At 36.3% G+C, this 24,763-nt stretch overlaps 1 protein-coding gene across 2 annotated transcripts in view; it reads right to left on the bottom strand.

Moving 5' to 3' along the window:
• Positions 1-24,763, bottom strand: part of DOCK4 (dedicator of cytokinesis 4) — a 249,616-nt gene that overhangs the window by 86,143 nt on the left and 138,710 nt on the right. For both annotated transcript variants that reach the window (XM_061373099.1, XM_061373098.1), the window contains 4 exons: positions 19,628-19,753; positions 3,138-3,262; positions 1,485-1,647; positions 205-311 (listed from right to left, as the gene is read on the bottom strand). In XM_061373099.1, the coding sequence (XP_061229083.1) occupies positions 205-311; positions 1,485-1,647; positions 3,138-3,262; positions 19,628-19,753 (521 nt within the window). The remainder of the gene's footprint in view (positions 1-204; positions 312-1,484; positions 1,648-3,137; positions 3,263-19,627; positions 19,754-24,763) is intronic.

Raw genomic sequence — 24,763 nt, 5'->3', positions numbered from 1 at the left:
CAGGGCACTGAAAAGAGTACCTAGATTCAATTGCAGTTTATAACAAAAATCTTAATACGAAACAATAAGCAACTGACATTTTAATGGTGAAAAGATTATCACTCATTTGTTAATGAATACAGACTTTCTCAACCTAATGTTTCTAGGCATATAAAGTATGTTCCAGAGGACTCATTACAGCTAACCATTACTAATTCAAATTACCTTGTGTACAATGAGTTCATGGGTGCCATCTGGCAGAGTCCTCCCATTTTCCTGCATCAGGGGCATGAAAGAAAAGCCAAACAACTTCTTCTCACCCTTTTCTTTTGCTGAAATGCATGTGTAAATAGCAGCACTTAATGTACATTTTAGACAAAATAAACGGATATGATACAACAGAAAAAAGAATTCTGGAAGCTATTTGCAGCTAGACAGCCTAATATTATCTTAAATTTCTTTTCAGATTTGCATATTATCTCCTGTAATGGTTTATTTATCTCACTGTTAATCAGAAAGCAGTATTCTTTAATGGTTTGGTATTTAGTAACAACAAATAAAGGAAGCCACCAAATATGCAGTCTTAGAAATATACAGAATGCCAGAAAATCCAAATGAATATGAAAATAAAAGGATTTTTTGGGGGTGACACTTTCTACCCACTGGTCTCCATTTTAGGTCAGCCTCAGGTTACCCTGCACTTCTATTTTCAAATAAAGCATTTGCCTCTATAGATATGACTGAAGATGTCGCTGTTCCTTATTGAATGTTAGACAGCAGATACCATTTTCAAACTTAGATGCCTAAGCCTAAATTCCAAAATTAGTTTATCACCTAAATACAAAGCAGACTGCAGAACACTGAGATGGCACAGATTTTACTGAAGCCACTGAGTGCAGATGATAACACTTGTGAAAATTAACCATTTTTTAATGACATGTGTGTATATGTATGACTTTTGAGACAGGGTTTAACATAGTTGGGGTGCAGGCAATGATAACAAAAATATCCAACTTGTGCTGCATAGGAAAGACTGAGCAGACCTCAATTTTTACCTCAAAATCAACTCTAAAATTGTTCAGAATGTTTAGACAATAAGTGGGAAATGAAGCCTCACAATAATAAAGTAATGTTGATTGACCATGATGTATCTATGTACATTTCCCATTGGTTCGACTGCTAAACACCTACTAAGGAACAGCTATAATTTTAGATAAATCACCAGGTAAATTCTAAATATGCATTTTGAGTTTACCTGAAATTCTTTTTACATTTGCAGCTGCAATGTTGTCTATTTCTATTTAATAAACTAGACTGGTTTCTTCCAGTATTTAAGCTTTCCCAAAGCACTGAGTTCCAAGTAGAGCTGCAATGCTGAGAAGCTGTCATGAAAGGGTTTCAGAGAAAGTTCATGCAGCTGTCCTTTTCTTGAGGTATTATGGAAACTCATGTGCTGACTGCAGCTGTAAGAGAGAGGACTAGCAGAAGTCATGAACAGCACTTACTGGAACAGTGCCGGAATTCACAGCGGATATGTGCTCCTCTGAATTTATCCACAGGAATAGGAAGTTTCAGCAGCTCAGACCATCTGGGACCATTGTTATGATAAAGCACAAAGGAATGGTACTCACTGGCTGGTGGCTCTCCAGAGCCAAATGAGATAAAATCCTAATGAAGAAAAAAATGATTGAAGTTTTAAAGATAGAATAGTTCACTGGTAAGATGTCATCAAGGCTCACTTCTAATGAAGACTATTTAATGTTTACATTCCTACCATAAATGCCACATGTGTAGTTCAATACTCATTATCTTTAAACCCATAAAAATAATAGCACTTTGTTAGTATTTACTGATTAAAAAAAAATGGCAAGGATCATCCACACTGATGAGAATCAAAGTGTTATGTAGGGGGAACTGGGTAATCAAGAAGGCTTGAGCAACAAATGTGAATTCCCATGACACAGCACCGTCTATCCAGTGTTATACAAGAATATACAAGTGCTATACAAGAATAGTCCAGTCTCAAGGTCTGTAGTCATCTGAAATAAGCCTGTAACCCTGCTGCAATCAGCGATATGTCCCAGCATGAAACAGTAAAGAATTCTGGACTCTCTGATTAACAAAGATGCAAACTGTTGCCTTTGCAACACCCATGATGGTCTTTCCATAGCACAGTACCACAACAGGCAAATGGATTTGTGTAAGTCCTGACTTGGGGATACCTATTAATTCCATGTAGCAAAGTTAAGCTGTAGCTTTTCTCCTCAGCAATCATAAGACATCACTTTTGCACCTTAATAGCCTTTTTAAAAACACAAATATATATATATATAAGATATATATACACACTTCTGTTTATTTATGTATATATAAAAACATACATACATTGCATGCCATGCATTTATACATGCAATCTCTCTCCACATATACAGACACACACAATTTGCACTAGGACTGTTTCTGTCGGCCTTTCTTTAACTTCTCACTCAACAGCCCTCAAAATCATGCAGAACAGGTGAAAAGAGTACTTTCAAGTAAAAGGGGAAAAATTATATTAACTATGTATGGAAAAGGTGAAAGGTGACTAGAAATCTTTTGGTATAGAAAAAAATCTGAGAGTCATTTGTCAATAGTTAAAATATGAAACAGTGCCTGTTTGTAAACTATCACAAGCAGCATGCAATCAAACCTGAAGAAAAGAAGGAACGTTAATTTATTGTTCGATTGATACATGGTGGCGACTTTTGCATCAAGGATCTCTGATTTATTAAAATCAGACAAAAAATTGAAAGTTATCAAAACATGTTCTGTGTATCATGAGGAAATGTATCACGAGAGGAATTATTATGAAATATGAAATTCACCAAAGCTTAAGCTTTCTTCAACATTTTCAGGCCTCTTATGGAATCATTAATTATTTTGCTGGCAATTACAGTTTATCTGAGTCATGTAATTGATTACAGAAATAAAACAAACATTCATTTTATAAAACTTTCATGCAAAGTGGATATACTTTGAATATCTAAAGACAACAAAAGATAAACATGACTTCTCCAAAGCAATTCTGTACTCTTCAAACAATGCCACAAAAGATGATTTGCATCTAAAAAAGTGTATCAAAATGGACTACACCAAGGAAAAACATACAACAAAGATACCTTTAAAATTTGACCACTGCTGTCCACGACATGCATTGTCACTTCCACATTTCTTGCCACGCTTTTCCCTCCTTTCTCAAACTCTCCTCTTTCTACAGTGATATATAAATCATTCCTCATTTCACCTATAAAAAACCACAAACCAAACGCAAAGTTTACAGAAGTCAGTTCAATTTACTTAATTTTTGCTTTTAGTACTTTAGTGGACTTTCATCTTCTCTTCCAAACAAGGGATAGTATCATACCCACAATTTACCCGTATTTATGGATTTTAAATAATAACAATGGTTTTCATAAACCAAGTAAACCAACAACAAAGCCATACTAAACAAATTCTAGGGGCTTTTATTCATCTGCTAGCTCTTTTTGGTCTTTACAGTGATTATCTCTAGCTATACGAAAGCTGGTGTCTAGCTTCACCTTACATAATGCCTCTTTTAATCTAAGGCATTATTAATCTGTTCGTTTTCATTTGTAATCATTACATTTCTCTGTTTGAGGTCTCCTTGAAGAACTGATTACAACTTTTTTACACTGAATCTCAGAAGTTTATTATCTGAAGAAGCAAAAAACAAGAGGTTGGTGTTCTTTCCATTAGAAGGGCAGGCTTCCCAGACTGCTAGCATTCAAATTTGTCTTTCTGATCTAAAAGATCCCAACATACTTTACATTATCAGGACGTTCCAAAGTTTACCAGCAAAAATGTTAGCATATTTTTAGCATGTTGGAAAGGCCTCTGAGAAATTAGAACCTTCATTAACACATTCAAACTACAAATCCAATACAGGCATTACATAAGTCCTACAGAGAATGTACAAGTTACTGAATACTGCTAGCATATTTAAAATGAAATTCTTTGCACATTCATACAGGAACATGTTAAGTTTTCTGTCGAGACCATAACAAGAACTTTTGGATGAGATCCAAAAGCTGGTAATTTTATTTTAGTTTAATTTGACACAAATCGCAAAGTTTATAGTTGATGAAAGGAAGAAAGATTGGTTGGGAGTTGCAGGGGGGACAGAACAGGGGAGAAGCAGTACTGGTACTGACTGGAGTGGCATGATAGTGAAGCCTTTGTTCTGTCTGATAATGATATTTGTTTTTCTATGAAGTGTAAACTAATCTAGCTCTGGACAAACATTACTACATGGAAACAGTTGGATTTTTCTTGTGAAATAGAAAAATACAGCACAGTGTCATAATTAGAAGTACCTTCTAAAATTCTAATGTCTAGATTTGGTAGAAAAAGAAATTGAGAATGTATGCTTTTATCTAGTGCAATGCAATTTTAGCATAATGGGAGTATCCTTTTTCAGTAAAGCAGATTTTCCCTCAGTACTAGTGAAAAGAGTGCAAGTATGACAGTTTCATGTATTTATAGGAGTATCATTTAGAAGTCAAACATGAGATGGGTACTTCTAATGTAGGTAAAATTAATTACAAGGTATTTAATTAATAAATAATTAGTTCATCTTCAATTTCCAGCTTTCTTTTAATGTGCAAGCATAATTTGACCTGCTTGAACTTTCCAGTATACTCTCATATTTCATGTTTCTTGCTTTTATTTACTGCAAAATCACTCACCAGTGATTTTGAAGTACCAGAAACAATGACCTTGCTAAGTCTTTTAACATTTTTATAATATTATTCCATCACTGCATGCAAAATAATTAAATGATTCCTCCAAAGCACAACCTAAACCACTGACAAATGGAAAAAATAAATAAATAAATAAAGGTAAAAGAGGAAGGTGCTATATTATCAAGTTCTCAAAAACCATGCCCACAAAATAAGGGGGGTGTGTGGAAATCTGCTATTATTATAATTTACCTTCTGAAACAACTATGGATTAAGGTTTGAATAAAGTTAGACAAAATAAACACAAACACATACCAGGACCAGATGGTATGCACTTAAGAGTTTTGTGTGAAGTCAAGAATGAAAGAGCTGAATTATTAAGTGTGCGCAATCATTGAATCAACCTCTGGTTCCTGGTGGGAGCCAGGTTCAAAATGAGCGAAAGGTGGAAAGGTGGTGGTTATTCAGGTAATGGATTACAAGCCTTGTAATCAAAACAAAACAAAAGCAAACAAAACCAAACAGAAAAACCTGCAGAAGCAACCCTAAACCAAAATCCAAACACAAAACCTTTCAAAAGGTTGTTGCGAATATGAGAAATGTATAAAGGTTCAGGCAAAGAATGGAGAAGTTGTGGAAGGAAAATCCACTAAAGGATATGAAACAGAGGATCAGAAGCAGCTCAGGAAATCCCCCGAGTTGAAAATAGCTGGAGGCTGGAAGAATATCAGGTATAATTACCATACATGCATATATGCATGTAGTTCTTACTCTTCCTTAGGTGTCTGTTTATAACACTCGGCTAGTAGGCCCTTGGTCTGAATCAGTTCTGGTGTTTATTCAAGTCACCCTTCAATTACCCTTAGAACTACTAGATTCTGATTATTTATACACTGCAGTAATATTTCTTTATAAATGTTTTAGAAACTGGCACATTACAGTTACTAAAGAGCATGCAATATATTAGGTCCTTTCTAGGCATACGCTTATACAAGCTAGTGCTGACAGTCGGTCACTTTCAAGAGTCTGACATTCAGAAAAAAATGCCAACGTATAGTGATCAAAAAGAGAAGCTTTGTTATAACTAATTTTAGCCAATAATTTGTAGTTGCAGCATTTATCTCTTGAAAGATTAACTTGATTCCTACTTGAATTTGTGCTACATTCTCTCATAATTTACATTTATCAGCAAGGAATTATTTCAATTTTCCATGGTGTCTTCACAGAAACATAACCAAATAACCATGTTCACCACAAATTTTATGACCTACCCCAGATAAAACTCAGCAAAATCCAAGTTTTCTCCTTTTAAAAAGGGCAAACTCTACAGGATTTAAGTGTAAATGAAAATGACAGTGGAACAGGATGCTCAGAGAAGTTGTGTATACCCTATTATTGCAAATGTCCAAGGCGAGATTGGACACGGCTTTGAGAAACCTGATGCAGTGAAAGATGTCTCTGCCCTTGGTGGGGGCAGGAATAATCAATTTTAAAGATCAAAATTATCTTTAAAGGTCCCTTCCAACCCAATCAATTCTATGTTTCTATGCAAAAATAAGGTATTTCTAAAAGTAGTAATCAGCACTTCACAAAAGTTAGGCAGGCTTTCAAAAATGGTGTCTGCATTTTAAGTCTTTTAAAACAATCCAGCCCCATTGACTTTAACCCATTTAGTTGACAGAAAAAATCACAGGTAAAAAAAAACACAGGATGAGGATGTACTGTCACAAATACGGTCCTGTTCTCCTCGTACAGAACTTTGGCAGAGTTTGTAATCATTTGTCACGAGAGGACAGTTCAGATGAATTTTGACCTGATCTACATCTATTCAGGAATCTCTACTCCATTTTCAATGTCCCAGAGAAAATTAAGACATGTTGGTCATGCTAGTGAAAGATAATGACAGATTTTCTCCATTATCATGCAAGGCAAATAAAATCCAAGAGAAAACTGAGCCTTTCATGCTATATGAAGAATAACAATGTTTCATATGGAAATGAGTACAAAAGCAGAAGGGAGAGAACAGAAATAGACAGGAAAATTAATCAAAAAGAACGTAAACTATGGGCTACATATCAAGGGTAGCATGTACCATACAGATATAACAGCAGCTTCCTTTCCTCAATGTGGCACATCTGACATTTTATAGCCTTTTCAAATATGTAGGTTTTAGTTTAAATCTGGCCTTCTGTCTGGATTTGTACATGCACATATTTAACTTTTGGTTTAGAAAAGATTACTATTCCCAATCAAAATATAAGAAAACCAACTATATTGAACTTTCACATTTCAGGTACAATGGATTCCTGCTCATGACTGAGAGATAACAGAGTATGGTTTTGTCAAAATGTCTTCTATAAAGTATATGTACTTATTCAATGTGACTATTTGTGGGGAAAAGGCAGGAAAACATAAGGGTGGTGCAGGTGTCTATGACCTTCGTACCTGGCCACACCAGGGCACCTGGCCAATGCTTCAGCATGGACAATAGTGATACCAAGAGAAACTGCACCCCAAGAGTGAGCAATTACAGATCTGACACAAAGCAAATTGTGTTTCTAAGGGTATAAAAGCAGGACCCTCTTGTGGCCAGATCTGAAGCCCCACCTATGGGCGATGTACTGCCTAGGAATTTTCCAAATTCCAAACTCCTGACATTGGCTGCAATGAGGCTTCCCAGCTTAAAGTGTGGGCATGGATGATGATTAGGTGGTGATTGGTGATGCATTTCTTCTTAATCTCTGCTTTCTCTATGCAGTAATGATTTGCTAATTTTCCTCTGTGCTATACATACACATATATATATACCTGATTCGCCTTAGTGTGCTTGTTTAATAAACTGTGCACGTTATACAGCTAGCTTGGGATCACTTTTTGAGTACCCTGCCTGTTCGCAGGACAGATACATGTACTGGAATGTTAAGAACTTAAAACTGTGCTCCTGACAAACCTTTAGCACAATATTTGTATGAACATTTGTACGTAAAAGCTCATAAAATCAGGAAGTCAATGAGGTTGCAAAAGTCAAGCACAAAGCCTTATCAGAAAAGAGCTGACAGTGAAAAAAGAAAATGGGTTTGAAAAGTAAACTTTCACTCTGGAAAGGAAAAAGGAAAGAAAATTAAAATAAAAAAAATATATTTGGATCAAAATTTAAAAAATTATTTCAATCTAAACATATTGCTCTGGAGATCTCTTCATCACTTTTATTTCCTCAGTGTAGAAATGCCATTGCTTCAATCTTCCTTAACAGAAATTCTCTCAATAAAAATTGAGATTGTGTAAGACTAAGTTAGGACATTTTTTTGTGTTGCCTGTTCTAATATAAACCATTCCAACTTCCTCTACAATGTATTCAAACATCAGAAAATTTCTGAATTTATCTATATTCTCTTAACTGATCTTTTTAAATTATGACAACTGTAATTACACATTTGATTACAAGAACATGTACCATTTTTCTATGGGCTCTTTGCCTTAACCAGTATATCAGACAGGTAATACTGACAGATTAGATCATGTTCTTTTTACTAAGAGGGACAGTTACAGCCATAAGTAGCACCGAAAGACAAAGTCCTACTGAATATCTGAGTTTAGAGGTAGGCTTCAGTGAGTATAAATGGTATCTTCAGATACCATAGTATTTGCATGACTCAAATCTCTCTCAGGTATGTGTACTGAGATTTTCACACAGTCTTATATTTGACCAAATATGAGGAATTTACACAGAAACAAGAGAGACATATCTTAAATGGTACAGTACATCAAATTTTAATTACTGGTTGGAAACATGCCTATAGAATGAAATCTCAATCAGACATGATGAGACTAAATGCAACAAAAAAAGCAACATACTTATTCCATCTTATTTCCATGTCAATAAATACAATGTCCCCTTCTCTAAGTCTGCTTCACTGAAAACATCTCATGGTTATTTTCATCATGAAGTTTGGTAAAGGAATAAGCAACTGAAAACAACATTGAAAATGATGCTTGACTAAGTTGACAATCTTACTTCTAGCTACAATGAAGTTATGTGGTACCAAAGATTGAGAACACTTGAAAGCATTTCTTTCAAAAGAAAGGGCAGGTCATTTTCCCCTGTTCTTATGGAGCACTTCCATTCCCCAGCTCCTGTCGTGCCAGTTTTCTTTCAGCTTTCTGAATTCACCAGGGCTTCCAGACTGCAATTAACATGCGGGTATCAACATCCGGTTAGTAACATTATTAACCAATATAGGGTCAAACCCCTAAGTCAGCTTTGTCTAGGACTGTGTTCTAGGTAAGAAAAGATTAGAGAATGGTGAACAATACACACTAAGATCATTAAAGATATTCAGTGAAGCTAAACCACCTGGATCTCCTTAGAAGTGAAGGACACTTCTAGACATGTGGGTTATGAGCTGAGTCAACAGAGGCTGGAAAAAGGCAAATTAAAGAAGCCATGTGTTGCATTTCTGTGTTGTCTAAATTTCACTGCTTAGAAAGCTGGTTATCTTGGCAAAGCTTCTTTCTAGCCACTATCCCAACAAAAAATGAGGTTAACACATTACAACCAAGCATAAGTAAGGCAGAAGGCTGTTGCACATTGGATGTGAGATGACAAACAACAAAGTAGAAAAGAAAGGTTGGTGTTGGGCCCTGTGAGAGTAGGGAGTAATAAACTGCCTCTTGGAAAAACAGAAGAACTGTGAGGATCACAGAGTGCCTATCTAGGGAAGCTGTTTGTTCTTACTTCAGAAAATAATGCAATGTGTTATAAAAGGGTATCAATACATTCTGCCCTAATTAAAGACGTGACCCGTTAACTGCAACACTTTGGCACTAGTTGTACTCTACTGTTTCACCTATCTGGCTAATCAAAACCAGATTTTTAAATATTGAAAGCTGCAGACTGAAGCAGCCCTACAAGAGCTTCTACTATGAAGTGAGGGTCTAAAGGTATATGGAAATTGAAGTTCCACAGAAATTAACAAAAAACATAAAGCTGCAGAGATATGAATGATTATACAGCCTTAACTTTCCTGTGCACATCCTGCAGGGATATTTACTCTGGTATCTGAATTTAACTGAATGTGAAAAAAGGTGCTGACCCAAAATGTCTGGGTTGCTAAACCAAAATGTGTACAAGCACAGCACTAGCATATGAACCTGCCTCTTCTTAGGGTCTTTCCAATATGTTTCAGCTGTGACCTGGCAAACAAATCATGAAAGCCCTATTTGTAGACCTAGAGGGGAAAAACTCCAAACTCTTCTTGCCCTTGATGTAGGTGCTAACCAGGCACATGACAGCTCGAGGTTTCTGACCTAAGAAGAAACCAAAGAAGCTTCATCACGTCAATCCAACTAGCAATGAATTGTCCAAGGGCTGAACAAGAGCACAGCACAGAGACCTGATGAGCCTCAATTACATGAAAGAGGCAATTATAAAATGTCTGAGGAAAAGTCGATTAATGTTGAAAAACAGCCAGAAGACAGACTGCTGGAGGACACACTTAGCTAATGGAGGTCAGCCCTCCTGAACCTGCCAACTATAAAACACACGTTTTAAATAACGGGTAAAGAAAGAAGAGGCAGGAGTATTTTGCAGGTTGGAGATGACAGGAGGGGTCGTGTCATCTCTACTGAGCAATTTCATTATGGGATGGCTCTGCTTGCTTGCTCCCTTTCTTTCACAGGTAGGATGCTGCATCACCACTACTCAGAACCTGCCTACAAGAACTAGTCTACTGCTGCTCACATTGCATACCCCAGCTAGGGGACCTACATGCAAGCTGCCTCCAGCCCACAGAGGCTTGAATGCTCCCACTGAAGCTCAAATGACAGGAACAACACAGGTAATCACTAGACAGAAGGTCAGATCAGGACAAGCATCAGGAGAACATTTGTATGAATATATGTTGGTTGTTCTTTTTTTAGCAACTTTTGTACCTAACCTAAGCATCAAAGTAATGATCCTTTCACCACAAAACTGCTTTTAAACTTAGAGAGAGAAAACTGAGTTACAATTGCAACAGAGATATTATAACAAGACTTTTCTCATATTCCAAACACATTTAGAACTACAGAATTTCTTGTAGCATATTAATATGGAACCAGGTTTTCAAGCTGAAGATAGCTGTCAAAGATCAAAGGTAGCTGTCTTTGTTAGAATGAAAAGCGTTTAGTTTGCCAGCTATCCTCAAAAAGCTTTCTAGTGAAATAAATTCCAATTTGATTATTTAGTATAACGAAACATAGTGTGACTGCACTTGAACAAGGTAGCATCTCAGATAGTTATAGCTTTCAGTGTGCAAATCTAAACTGTCCTGACAGCAGCCACTAATTTAAAAATAATTACACAGAACTCACTAGCAGCTTTTGTTAGGAATTGCTTTTATGAAAGCTTTGCTTGGAATTATAGGTCTTTTAGAAGCATGAATTGAAAAGGAGCAGAAAACACTGTTTTGTTTAGAGAAAGCTCCTGTTCATTTACATCTCTGTAAAATACAAGCTAACAAGTTGCTTTGTTTTATACCCTAAACATGACTTGAACAACTCCTTAAAACAATTTCAGTTGTAGGGACTGAATATCTCTCGATATAGCACAGACAAAATGTTATTACCCAGGATGTAAAACTTGTGGATGAAAAATATTTTAGAGAAAAACTCTTTAGACTATTTTGTAGAAAGGGACAAGACCTATGTAGCTACTGTCAGTAGGATAATTTCAAAAAATCATGCAGAATGTGATTTTAAATGTGGAGAGGGCTAGGGACCCTTAGTCTACATCACCTCCTACCCTTCAAGTCAACCCATACTATGCCTTTTAGCAGCTAGGATGTTCTATGATCTTACTATCCACGCTGACATAATGACAATAACAAGCAAAACTTGGAAGATGAAAGACAAAGGCAGGAAATCTTCCACTCCCTTTTTAGCTGAGTAAACTTTGAACTGGCACAGCTGAAGTTGTGATAAGAAGCAGTTATACAGAAACACAGGGAACAAGACAGAAGAACTCAATTCAAAAGTAGTTGGCCCTATGTGTGGGTGATACAGCACTGACCACCTACAAGTAGCCTGAATTTCAGCAAGTTACACTACAAGCGGATCACATTTGCAGCACTCACAAGTTGGAGGTTGTAAATAATTTAATTATCCAAATATATGTGTTTATTAATATATACTGTAGGGGGCAGAAGGGTAAGATATTAACTGGAATAGGTTGCCCAAGGAGGTTGTGAATGCTCCATCCCTGGCAGTGTTCAAGGCCAGGTTGGACGAGGCCTTGGGTGATATGGTTTAGAGCGAGGTGTCCCTGCCCATGGCAGGGGGGTTGGAACTTGATGATCTTAAGGTCCTTTCCAACCCTAACTATTCTATGATTGTATGTTACTATATCATACTGTGATATTATAGCAATAATACTGGGATACTATAGCAATACTAAAGTCTTGCTAATGCCTCTCTGACAGTTGAACTTCAATGATTTCATAAAATCATAGACTGGTTTGGGTTGGAAGGGACCTTTAAAGTCACCTAGTTCAACCCCCTGAAATGAGCAGAGAACCTTCCACCAGATCAGGTTGCTCAGAGTCCTGTCCAATCTGACTTAGTATGTTTCCAGGGATGGAGCATTCACAATTTCTCTGGGCAATCTGCTCTAGTTTCTCACTACCCCCACAGTTAAGAATTTCTAAATCTAGTCTAAATCTCCTCTCTTTTAGTTTAAAACCATTACACCTTGCCCTACCAATACAGGCCCTACTAAAAAGAGAGGAAATTACAAATGAGTTTCCTCAGGTTTGTCACAACCACGCCACTCAGCTTGCTGTCATGTGCAAATCTGCTGAGGGTGCACGCAATCCTACTGTCTATGACACTGATAAAGATATTAAGCCATACTGGTCCTAGTACAGACTCCCCATGAGGGATCAGTGGCCCACTTGGCACTGATCTCTATCTGGCCATTGGCATTCAGCTGCTGACCACTACTCTGAATGTGATCATCCTACCAATACCTTACCCATTGAATAGTCCACCCATCAAACCCACATCTCTCCAATTTAGAGAGAAGGATGTTGTAGGGGACTGTTTCAAAGCCTTACGCAAGTCCAGACAGATGGCACCCATAGCTCTTCTCTTGTCCACTGATGTAGTTACTGCATGATAGAATGGCATTTGTTTTTTCAGGCAAGACTTACCCTTAGTAGAGCAATGCCGGCTACGTCAAATCACCACCCTGTGCTTTAGCATAGCTTCTAGGAGGATCTGTTCCAGGCACAGAGGTGAGGCTGACAGGTCAGTAGTTCCCAGGACCCTTCTTTCTACCCTTTTAAAAAATGGATGCAATGTTTCCTTTTTTCCAGTCCCTGGGGATTTCACCTGACTGCCATTACTGTTCAAATATTATGAAGAGTGGTTTGGTAACCACATCAGCCAATTCCTTCAGGACTCTGGGATACATCTTGTCTATAGACTTGTCTTTGTTCAGGTTTCTCAGGTGGTCTCAAATCTGATCATCTCTTATAGTGGGGGGGACTTTGTTCCCCTAGTCCCTGCCTTGAGGTCCAAACACTCGAGAGGTGTGGAAAGAGAGGTCACCAGTGAAGACTGAGACAAAGAAGTTGTTGAGTACCTCAATCATCCCCTTGCCTATTCTTATGTTACCAGTTTGCCAGTCATATTCTTGACCTTCTTTAGCTGACACATCTATAGAAGCTCTTATTCTTTGCACCTCCTGCCAAGTTCAGCTCTAGCTGTGTTTTGGTTCCTGACACCATCTTTACACAACTGAGCAGAAGTCCTATACTCTTCCCAGGATCTCTGTCCCTGCTTCCACTGCTTTTGCATTTCCTTCTTGCCCTTTAGTTTGACAAGCATGTCTTTACTCAGCCACATCAGTCTCTTGCTTTCCCAATTTCTTACATAAGATTCAGAATTGGATTTAATTAAAAAAAAAATTAGAAATCAATTAAAAAAATCAAGATAAGCAATCTGGCATATTTCATGAAAATCACAGTACAGAAGGATGTTATTTGAGAGAAGGTCATCCTTAAAGAGATCAGCTCAGGTAGATACAGGCACGCTGCATTTCACAAAGAATTTAATCACTATAGGAAGTAAAATCCCATTATCATAATTATTTCTATTATTTATATACTGCTAGCTAGTTTTTATATGTTACACATATTCTTGTTTCCAGAGAAACTTTAAAACCACTCAGCATGTGTTGGAGTTCTGGGAGCATTGGTGACTTGGTAACACTACTGCCTTTTTACTATCGGATTAAGTAAGCTTTGGCATTTAAATCAAAGGCAAAGATGAATAAACAGATTCCTTTCCTCTGTTACCCTTCTGTCCTTTTTCAATAGAACATTATCTGCATTTTCAGCTTTATTACAGAAATTCTCAACAAGCCCTAAGAAACACTCATCAGAAAAGAGCTTATTAAGAAAATGAAATGACCTTTATAAGGGATTCTCGAACTGTAATACCTTCAGCTTTCAAATGGATTGTAGATTTACCACATAAGACCCAACTGCTCTGTGATCTGGTTTTTTCCTCTCTTTTAACAACTGAATGTACAACGGGAGGCTTTGAACAAGTGGAGTATAAAACACAAGGTTTTTCTTAACAGAAGACTTTGACCTGCTGAGTTTGTACAGCTACAATATAAAGTATTTCCAACAGAATTTTGAAAGCTCATCTATTTTTACAGAGCTAAAGCATTCATGTTAGTTTGCGAGTGCTCCTTACCTGGTTAATGGAAGCCATAACTATCCTTGTATACACTTCCCATGCATCACTGCTACTTATACAATGCTCAAAAGAAAGCCAGCTTACTCTTCCAAATCCTATAAACTGAAGAAGTCCCTTTTCCCCATCCTCCATGTCAAGAGACTTTAAATCAAGGGAAGTCCAATTCAATTCTGTCTTTCCTTTCCATAGTTCTCTCTTTTCTTTCTGATCCTAACGAACCAAGAAAACAAAACAGAGGAGATGGGAAGAAGAACAACCTAGAAGTTCTTTGCATTTGTCCTACGAAGTATGTAGTCATGTAGTCACCTTTGTTTTCACGAGTGACTTGTGGAAATGATAATTCCTTAGGTAAATAGGATCAAAGTTTTAAAAAACTATTAAAATAGGATTTGGAAAGTAGAGGCTGTTCCCTATAGAGTACTACAGTTTTGTGAAAGGTCAAAATTCAGGGTGTCTTTACTACACGGAATTGCTTAAGAATATTTTGTGTAGCTAATATATCTAGGCAGTATCACTTTCAGTAATGAAAAATACATGTATCTGGATTCTCGGAAATCAGAATAGCAAACAATGGCAGGTGTTAAATTTAGGGTGTTTGTACTCCATGCAGGATAGAAAAGACTGGAAAAATTCATATAAGTGTGTCAGACAGTGGCAAACAATGAAAGGACGAGGGGTAATGGGTACAAATTGGAGCACAAGAGGTTCCACTTAAACCTGAGAAGAAACTTCTTCTCAGTGAGGGTGACGGAACACTGGAACAGGCTGCCCAGGGGGGTTGTGGAATCTCCTTCTTTGGAGACATTCAAAACCCGCCTGGACACGTTCCTGTGTAACCTTATCTAGGTGTTCCTGCTCCGGCAGGGGGATTGGACTAGATGATCTTTTGAGGTCCCTTCCAATCTCTAACATACTGTGATATTGTGATACTGTGACATAAATTTCTTTTCCTAGAATCAATAGCTCTTCACCAAGCCCAAGCTCACTGACAGATACAGACACCATGAAGAGAACAGATTACATAGCTTTCATTACATTTTTGCTCTCCAGACTCTTATTCTAAGATCTGAAAGAGGGAATATGCTTCTAGTCAAAATAACATCATTGAAAAATGCATGTTATGATGAGGGTAGCATTTTGTGAAATCATTTGTATAAAAAGACAAAGATTCTAGTTTTAGTTTCATTTTAAAAGCTTCTGAAAATAGAAAGCAAGAAGGACTGGAGAGTGTGTGCTTGCACATGAAAAGAGAACCTTTTAATAATCTAGATGAAAGAGTAATGAGTATATTCAGTAGCTTTCAAAGACAGGATTCTGATGAGATTTAACTGGACAGATAAAGGACATCTAATGAAATTAAAAGCTGTCAAATGCAAAGCAACCAGATGTGATAGTAAAAAAGCTTAAGTTATGTTTCCTAAATTAAGCATATGAAAGCTTAGTGTAGGAAACTTAGAAGCACTGCAACATCCTGGGCAGCTCATTCTATCTGCTGAATGAGCAGAAACTTCTAAGGAAACCAAACAGAACATTGAGAAACAAAATGTGACTTTTATTGTTTGACAAATAAGTCTGAAATTATGACAATTCTGTTATGGAAATGAATACTGTAGCTTCTGTAGTCTTTAGCTATGTTATTTGCAAAATTACATCACAGAAGAGGACCAAAAAATTCAGAGTGAAGGGTTACAAACCAAGAACTTTGCAGTCAGGACTGACCAGTTTAGCCATAGTTATCAGCATTATACACCTTTTAAGATAAAGTACAAAGAAAACAATGACTCATCAATTTTTTAACCTTTTCTAATATCAAAAGAGTTTAATAATTTGGATGGACAGGAAGAAATATAAACCCTGATTTAAATTCAAAGCAAGTGATTGTCAGATCTCAGCAGCGGTAATGCCACTATTTTGGATCATGAGCTGAAAAAGGGTGTCCATAGCTAATTAATATCCGTCTATGATAATCTGTTGCAATATCAGCCAACAGGCCAACTGTTTATGCACTGAATTACATTTATGGACTAAGACATTTGGAGGCTAGCTGCTGTCTTCTATAAGATACACAGCCTTTTAAAATCTCATCTATAAAGGTTTTAAATAAAAACTTTCACTGATATTATAGACAAAGATGCATAGAGTATGCTCATAGGTGAAGCTGTCTGGAGTAAGGATCAGGCCTAACTGAATTGCTTTATGTACTGAGATTACTTTATGTACTAGAATCTCATATTGAGCGGATTTTGTCTTTGAAGTTTGGAAACAGATTCCATGAGAATGCCCTACATAAAACAGAAAAAAAAGCTGGTAAAAGTACATATAGAAAAATAGAAAAGGGCTTTTACATTCCATCACCTATAATGCACATTAATCAAACTTAAAAGTACTGCCCAAAAAGTCTAGTATGTTTGTAAATATTAAACGCCAAATTTTATGTACCAAGTAATGATGTGATTGTCCTTTCAGGTATGGTGAATACGGACATTCAGGGGGTAAGCACAGTTATCCTTCAATGATTTACAAAGGTTTCTGAGACCATTGGCCTGTGCATCTGCAGACTGCCAAACTAGGATGATGGAAGGAAGTTTACTAGTTGTCGCATAGAGTTTGCCCTTAAAAAATAAAATAGCCAAAATAGTTACCTATTTCACAGCCTTTTTGAATCATGTATGCTTTTTTCCTAGCTATCTACTTCATTTCCTAAAACACTTGGAGTTCATTGAAACATTCTATGGGTCCTGGAAACAGCATTCTGTGGCTTCACCCTGTCAAGCTCCATTGACATAAAAAGCATTGCTCTATAAAAACCATGCATTATTATCGTCAACAAAATTCTGGTTTGGCATGTATGATGATCCTAGTTACTTTTAATGACAAAACGTCCAAAGAGAAAAGATATGATGAAAAATGGAGGTCACAGAGAGTTTAAATAAACCAGAATAGGAAAGAAACTTAAAATAAGTGACTTACAAAAGAGATACTGTAGTTTAGCGGCATGAAGTATTAATGAATAATTCAATACAGTCTGGTTCAGTACCCTAAACTAAGTGCTAATTAGCCATAGCTACAAACTTACTTTCAACACAAATATAAAATAAGATCTAATTAATGACCATTTCCAGTGGCAAAAGATGAAGTTCTCTAATTTATCTCTGAAAAGACACTAGAAGAGTAACAAAATTAAAGGGGAGCTTTAAAAGAAAAAGGCATTTCAAAAGCTAGGTTCCTGCAGGCATTTCAGTGCCTAGAGCATACTGCTCTGGTTAGTCCTTGAAACTCATCATCACAAGAGTGAAATGATTATTTCTCTGTAGGAAAAATATCTTCCATGTCAGTAAATGCAGAATAAATAAAAGGGAGAATAAAAAACCTGTCCATTTTACCAAGCTGAGGCGAGCATATCTTTGGACTGAGAAAGCAGCACACCAAAACCTATATATTACATTTTTAATAAAAAAGAAAAATTGGACAAACTAAGCCTGCACAATTCTTTGAAATTGAGAAATTCCTCCAGCAGCTGCTATACAATACTCTGCTATAACATGTTTTCCACAGCTTATGACATCACATTATTTCACAACTGGAAAGTGAAGGGATACAAGAGTTATTTACAGACCTTAGAAAATTTGATAAACAGACCAGAACGTCACTAAATCAAAAATAAATGCAAAAAGGTTTCTTAATGAGAGTTATAGTGTGTTCAGTAAAACTGCTTCCACTGTTTTCAGCCATATCATCTACAGTACTCATTTGATTCAAATTACATGTCCAACAGTAATACAACAAATAAACCCTAGCTAATAAGCCATAAGATTTCAATTGAATGCTTCCATTAAACAAATATACATAATCTAAGTTCAAATGAAATGGCATGTGACTCACACATTTTATTGTCCTAAACATTGCAGTTACACCAGCAGAGTATTTTCACAATAATTCTAAAACTGTTTTGTTGAGTTCTGTGCATGTTTTAAGTGATTAGTAATACTGAACAAGATGCAGAAGGACAGATGTTTAATTGGCAGTAAAAACACAAGAGTGAATTCTCAGTTGTCAAGTTTCAGAAAGAAGTTCAAGAGAAATCCATGCCCATAGATAAAGCTGAGTCTCAGTAATGAGTTTTAAATGCCTATTTATACCTCCTTGATTAATGAAGTACTGAAGCTTATTTATTCTTGCCTCAGAGCCTTAGTTTATTTCTGATTTAGGTACACACGAATGAAAAGACAGATCTTTATAAGAAGAAGGTAGTGTCTGTTAAAAATCTGCAAGTCATGAGGATGATTTACATTTGCGAGAGTCAAGGCATTGTGTGTGTACTCAGCTGAAAGTAAGATGCGAGCTCCTCCCTGCAACATTTCTCAACATCAACACAACATCATAATCATGCCAAACTAGTCTGCTTGCAAATATGCTTTTCCTTTAAAGAGACATTTCCCTTATAATTTCCATCACCCCATTAAAGTTTTTAGAAATTTAATTTCAGGGACAGAACTATAGATAATTCAGTAATCTTCTTTCTGTATTTGCTTCTTCACATTCATACTGACACAGTCTTTCTACTTTCCTTAGCATCTGTTTAAGTATTTGCATATTTTGTCATAGAATATAAGCAAAAAGTCTCTACATCCCTATTATTATCTATTTCCAGTATCTTAATTTCCAGTATTTGACCCACAAACTTCATGAAACCAGAAGCTGTACAGTGTCGGTGAAATTCTGTGAATCCTTATTTAGAAAGCTATCAGCTCTTATGAACAGGATGTTCTGCTGGTTATCTCTGAGTAGAGCTCAGCAGTCTTGCATTCAGTCATCCTCACTTTTACAAAGTGGGGTTCCATCTCTCAAAAAAGACTGCTGTGGTTGTATGCCATAGTAACTATACATTGTATACTATAGTAACTATATACTAGTAACTATATGGTAACTATACACTAGTAATTATACAATGTAACCTGGTAACTATACAATGTATAATGCAATAGGGCCACTGGGAGACAGTTTTCTTCTACCTGAAAAAAACCCTAACACAAAAGTCTCCAAAGAGATAAGAAGTTTTAGTCTACAGTATTAATTTGGAGATAAGCTGAAAATGAAATAATTTCTCATTAGTTCTTTCGTTTTCCTGCCTTTTTTTTTTTGTTGTTGTTTTGTTTTTAACTTACCAGGCATTATAATATTGGAAAAACCTAGTTTCCTTGTTATGGATACTCCATGGGTAAACCTGGATGTATACTCTCTCCTAATTTGTTCTATGTCTCCATGAAGCAATTGAAGGGAAACTGCCAGACCTGAAAACAAAAAGAAAAATGGGACAAAATAAGACATTAAAACAGATCATAGTAGTAACTACTACTTAAAAATTACATACATTTGCATTTTCATACAGTACATACACATTCCTGAGAACTCAAAAAAATTCAGTGGAAGTTCAAAAATACTAGCCCAACCCACCTCAATTTTTTTTATGTATTTGGGAAGGGTATCAACCACCAGAAATCAATAAAGATTTGTAACCATGAAACAAAACAAAACAAAAACCATAAAAACAAATACCCATTAAAAACATTAGCGAATTATTACTGATGTGTAACTGTACTATGATAACATGGTGGATCAAAATTATCTCAATATAATCGAGGATAGACTGAGGCTTTAATTGGAAAAAGAATGAGAAAAAAATGCCAATTCAGAAAAACATCAATCAGCAGTATTTGCTGCCATTTTAATTTTTCACTTCTTTCAACACAATGCTGTCTTCACTGGTACACAAGAAAGAGTGGACACAGAATGTCCCTATCTATGGGAGAAATTTGTAAGTCTCATTACAATGCATCGCTTAACCTGATACAAATTTATACAGTTTATTAACCCAAAATCTGAAGAAACAAACTCTAATAAACCAATATAGCATAATAAAATGTTTTATTTCAGCACAGTAATTTCATAATGACCATAATGACTGAAAATACAACCATTTTTCAATATTCACCAACTTAATCAATCATGCTCTTTCCTGTGTTTGCGAGAAAAGACATACAAAATGCAATATAATAATTTTCCAATATTTATCCCTCTAGAACCAAGGAATAATAACTTTCCTGTTAGGGTGGTGAGGCACTTGAATAGGTTGCCCAGGGAGGTTGTGAATGCTCCATCCCTGGCAGTGCTCAAGGCCAGGTTGGACGAGGCCTTGGGTGATATGGTTTAGAGTGAGGTGTCTTTGTCCATGGCAGGGGGGTTGGAACTTGATGATCTTAAGGTCCTTTCCAACCCTAACTAGTCTATGATTCTATATCTGCAGTACACAAATAAATTGCAAACAGTATACTTAATTACAGCTGAGATTAACAAAAACAAAATGCATGCCTTTTTGTTATTTAAATAAGGCAGGTGCCAGGATGATGCAGCTTGTACAGATTAGTCTATCCTAACCTTCAACATTACTGCAGCATATCATGTGCCAACATACAGATCAAGGAGAAAACAAGAGCAAACTCTTCATATACGCTGAACAACTGGAGATAAACAAGCAACTCAGAGGACTCATAACTAACTTTAGATTAAGTTTACACAAATAACATACACACACAGACTGAATAACAAGGTCATCAGTCCTTTCAGCTTTGGAAGAAATTCCCCCTACGATCATGTTACTATTTAACGGAACAAATTTACTTGAAGTTTGGTGGTTTTTAAATCAAAGCTTGAAAAATCTGTCCTAAGTGCTGTCAGTCCAGGCTACTGCCCTAAAGAGATCAGGGATCTAATTACATGACAACTTTTACCTTTTTCCTCTTACCTCCACTAATATTTTATTATTTTGGCAATTCCAGAGCATGTGATACTCTGACAAGACTTTAATTCTCTTACGAAAAACAGCTCACCTACACATCTTGAACTGAGTACATAAACAAATCTTACAAGGAAAAACACTGTGAAGTCTATTCTATTTTAAGGTCTGTATTTAATGGCATGTACATTAATTATTTTGGTAGTAGAACTTGTTCTGCGGTTACCCTGTAAGCAACTTTTATGAATTAATTGCAATTATTTTTGGTGGAGATGAGAAGACAAAACAAACCATACCAGTGATGTGGCCAGCTGAGAGTACAGGAGGTTGGTAAGAAATCATATGGACAAAATTCAGACTCTGTTAGAGCAGGTGAAAAGTTTTTCATTGCGGATGGGAAGGGCTAGGCTGGGTATAGTTCACTTATACATATGGATATTTAGCCCAACTCCAATCTTGTTTCTCTTATATTTTAAGAAATCATTATACATACATATGTATGTATATTCATACCCCGATATGCCCCTAGTGCACTGTTTCCTTGGTAACCTGAAAAGCATTTGCCATTGCTCCAAATCACATCAATCACAACAGCATTAATCAGATATTGTACACCACCTGGTGTTGAGCAAAGTTATTGTGTTTTCTACACAAAAGTTGAAGACCTCAAATCCAATTCGTACTACAGTTCTCCTTGTGTAGAAATTTCGCAGATTTCCTTGAAGAACTTAAATTAGCTCAAAAATGAGATAAATGGCAAAAAAAAAACCCAATGTCAAAACAGTTCTAACTGGAGAACTGTCAAGGATCTGAAATACTTGATCATGCAAGGCAAGAAAGGTATTAGCTCTCTGTATTTCACAGCATTCATTGTTAGAAAGTGAAGAGTTATCTTCTTATATCCAAACGCATCAAGAAAGTCTCTCACTGAACACACTTAAAACATGGTTTAGTCATTTTACCTGTGGTTTAAATACATCTTTGGAATTCATCCCCCAGCTCTTCAGAATAATGAAGAACATTGGATTGAAGATAGCAAGGATACCTAAGAATGTTATACAGTGCAAATAACCCAGTATGACAGGAAAGAGTGAAACTAAACCAGAATGGAAACAAAGCAAAGATGCCCAGGGAAGGAAATCTGAACAACCTCTGAAAACCAAGGCTTCAAGTTAATGATCTTGCTGCTCAGGGTCCAGCTGCCTATGAAAAGAGAATTGACAAGAAGGGAAGCAGATCTGATACATCTGGTAAAAACACTGAAGGCAGGAGGGTATGGACTTTATAGAATTGATGAAAAGAAGATGATCCCCAGTTAAGTGTTCTGATTGCTCTCTCAAACCTCCACTAATTTTGCAAGGAAATTTAGGCTCCCCTGCATTATGGACCCAATATCAGTGTAGGAGATACGAATATGACACTCAATGAAAAAGAATCCAAGAGAAAGATTGCAGAGATATTCTTTTTGCATACAGAAATAGAAAGTAAATTCATTAATATTTCTCCTGTGGAAACATGAATAACTTTTCTGTCATATAACAAAGGTAATATCCTTTAGTTTAATTTATTCCACTCTGATGATGTATGTCAACATCAGTTCCTTCTCATCTCATTTCATGCACTACACAATAAAATTATCAGCTGTAGAAAAAATTAGAGCATCTGATGGAACAGCTGTGCACAGACAAAGCAAAACAGAAAACTACAGCATGCCACCATACACTGCATCTGGTTGTGGCTGATATGATCGCTACGCCATTTATGAGACCTGGAATCTATCCGAAAATTCAAAACTACAGATTTTTGATTTCTAGAACATTAGGAGCTAAAACATAACATGAAAAAGATTATCCAGTGACATTTTATTTAGTTAGGAACATAGCGTAGCTTTGTCCTCTCAAAAAAAAAATTCAGTTACTTTCCTAGTGGTAATTAAACCCTCTTGTGTTAACTATTATTATTCATTTACTCCAGTTCTGAAAATATTACCACAAAACTCTGTGTGGCACTGCAAACAGATCTGCTTTTATTTCTTTTGCAAGCACGTGAAATTCCTCACAATTAACTCACACCATAGTTCACCACAGATTATTTTTATCATTCAGGTGAAAAATAATACAGAAAATTGACAAGTGGGCTGAATAAGCGTGCCAGATTTTTGTTAGATCTGTCATTTCACTTTAAAACAGCTTTTATACTGCATTACTGATTTCTGCATTTAGTTATGGCAAAAGGCAACTGTTTATTATGCTTACAGACCACTTATTTGCATCTGAGCTTCTGGGGGGGAAGGGAAAACATTTACATTCAGCTTCTATCTACTGGCAGCACAGAATCCTAGATCATATTAAGAAGAAAATGCCTAGCAGCTGCTCAGGAAGCTGATAGAAAAAAAAAACCTCAGACAGAATGCTATTCAGCACTGTTTGTATTTTAAGAAAGGTAATAAAATACGGCATCTGTCCAAATAAAGCTGCCTAACGGTGTTAAAACTACTCTGAAAACATACATGTGGTCCCATTTCTGGTAGCATTTAAAGTGGCCAAATTACTAGTGCAGAGATAAAATCAGTAGATTTCCACATTGGATTTGGGAAACAAATGATTTATTGATTTAACGTGATCTGGGTAAAATAATTGTGTAAATCTTATGCAATTTGGCCACAGCAAAATCTGTGTAGTAGATCCCACAAATTACAGCCTAGGAAAAAAATAAAAGTTTTTTTTTTTTTTTTTTTTAAAAGGAGGGGTAGTTTCAATCCTCAACAGCCTTTGTTAAAGTCTTTATTGTGATTACTTTCAATTATCAAAGGATACTCCATATTCTTTGTCTTTTCCTCAGCTTTAAATACTGCTTTTTAGCTTAGTAAAAGAGAATGCAAGAAAAATAGCCTTTGCAAAATGTTGACAACTTTCTTGGAGCTCATGAATTAAATAAGCTCCTGCACCTAAAGCTTTTGCCAAAACTTCCCTCAAGTGTGGAAAGTCAGGGTTTTTTTCTTCTTCACATGGAAGATAAACACTTAAAAGCATTATTATCATAGCATTATTATCATGAGTAACTTGGCTTGGAATTTCTTTACAGGTGAGATAGTAAAGTCTTAAATACTTCTTGACAGAATCACTGTAGGATGAAGGTTAAAGGACCAGAAGGCTGAATGAGAAACAAGCATCTAGCCTAACCTCCTTATACAGATTATAAAGATCTTCAGCAATAATTTCTCCAATTCTTACCTTAGTAAAGCCACTGATGCCCTTTTCTATTAGCAATACTCACAGCATGTCAATGCCCATTTCCGCTCCACATTGTTATATGCAAAGGTAAATCATAGAATCATAGAACAGTTAGGGTTGGAAAGGACCTTAAGATCATCAAGTTCCAACCCCCTGCCATGGAGGGACACCTCACATTAAACCATATCACCCAAGCTCTGTCCAACCTGGCCTTGAACACCACCAGGGATGAAGTATTCACAACCTCCCTGGGCAACCCATTCCAGTGCCTCACC

Source organism: Neopsephotus bourkii, unplaced genomic scaffold (assembly GCF_033783945.1).
Source record: "Neopsephotus bourkii isolate Nb327-2 ecotype Australia unplaced genomic scaffold, CSIRO-AGI_Nbou_v1 NB_1624, whole genome shotgun sequence".
Lineage (NCBI taxonomy): Eukaryota > Metazoa > Chordata > Aves > Psittaciformes > Psittacidae > Neopsephotus > Neopsephotus bourkii.
This window is presented reverse-complemented; position numbering and strand designations above follow the sequence as displayed.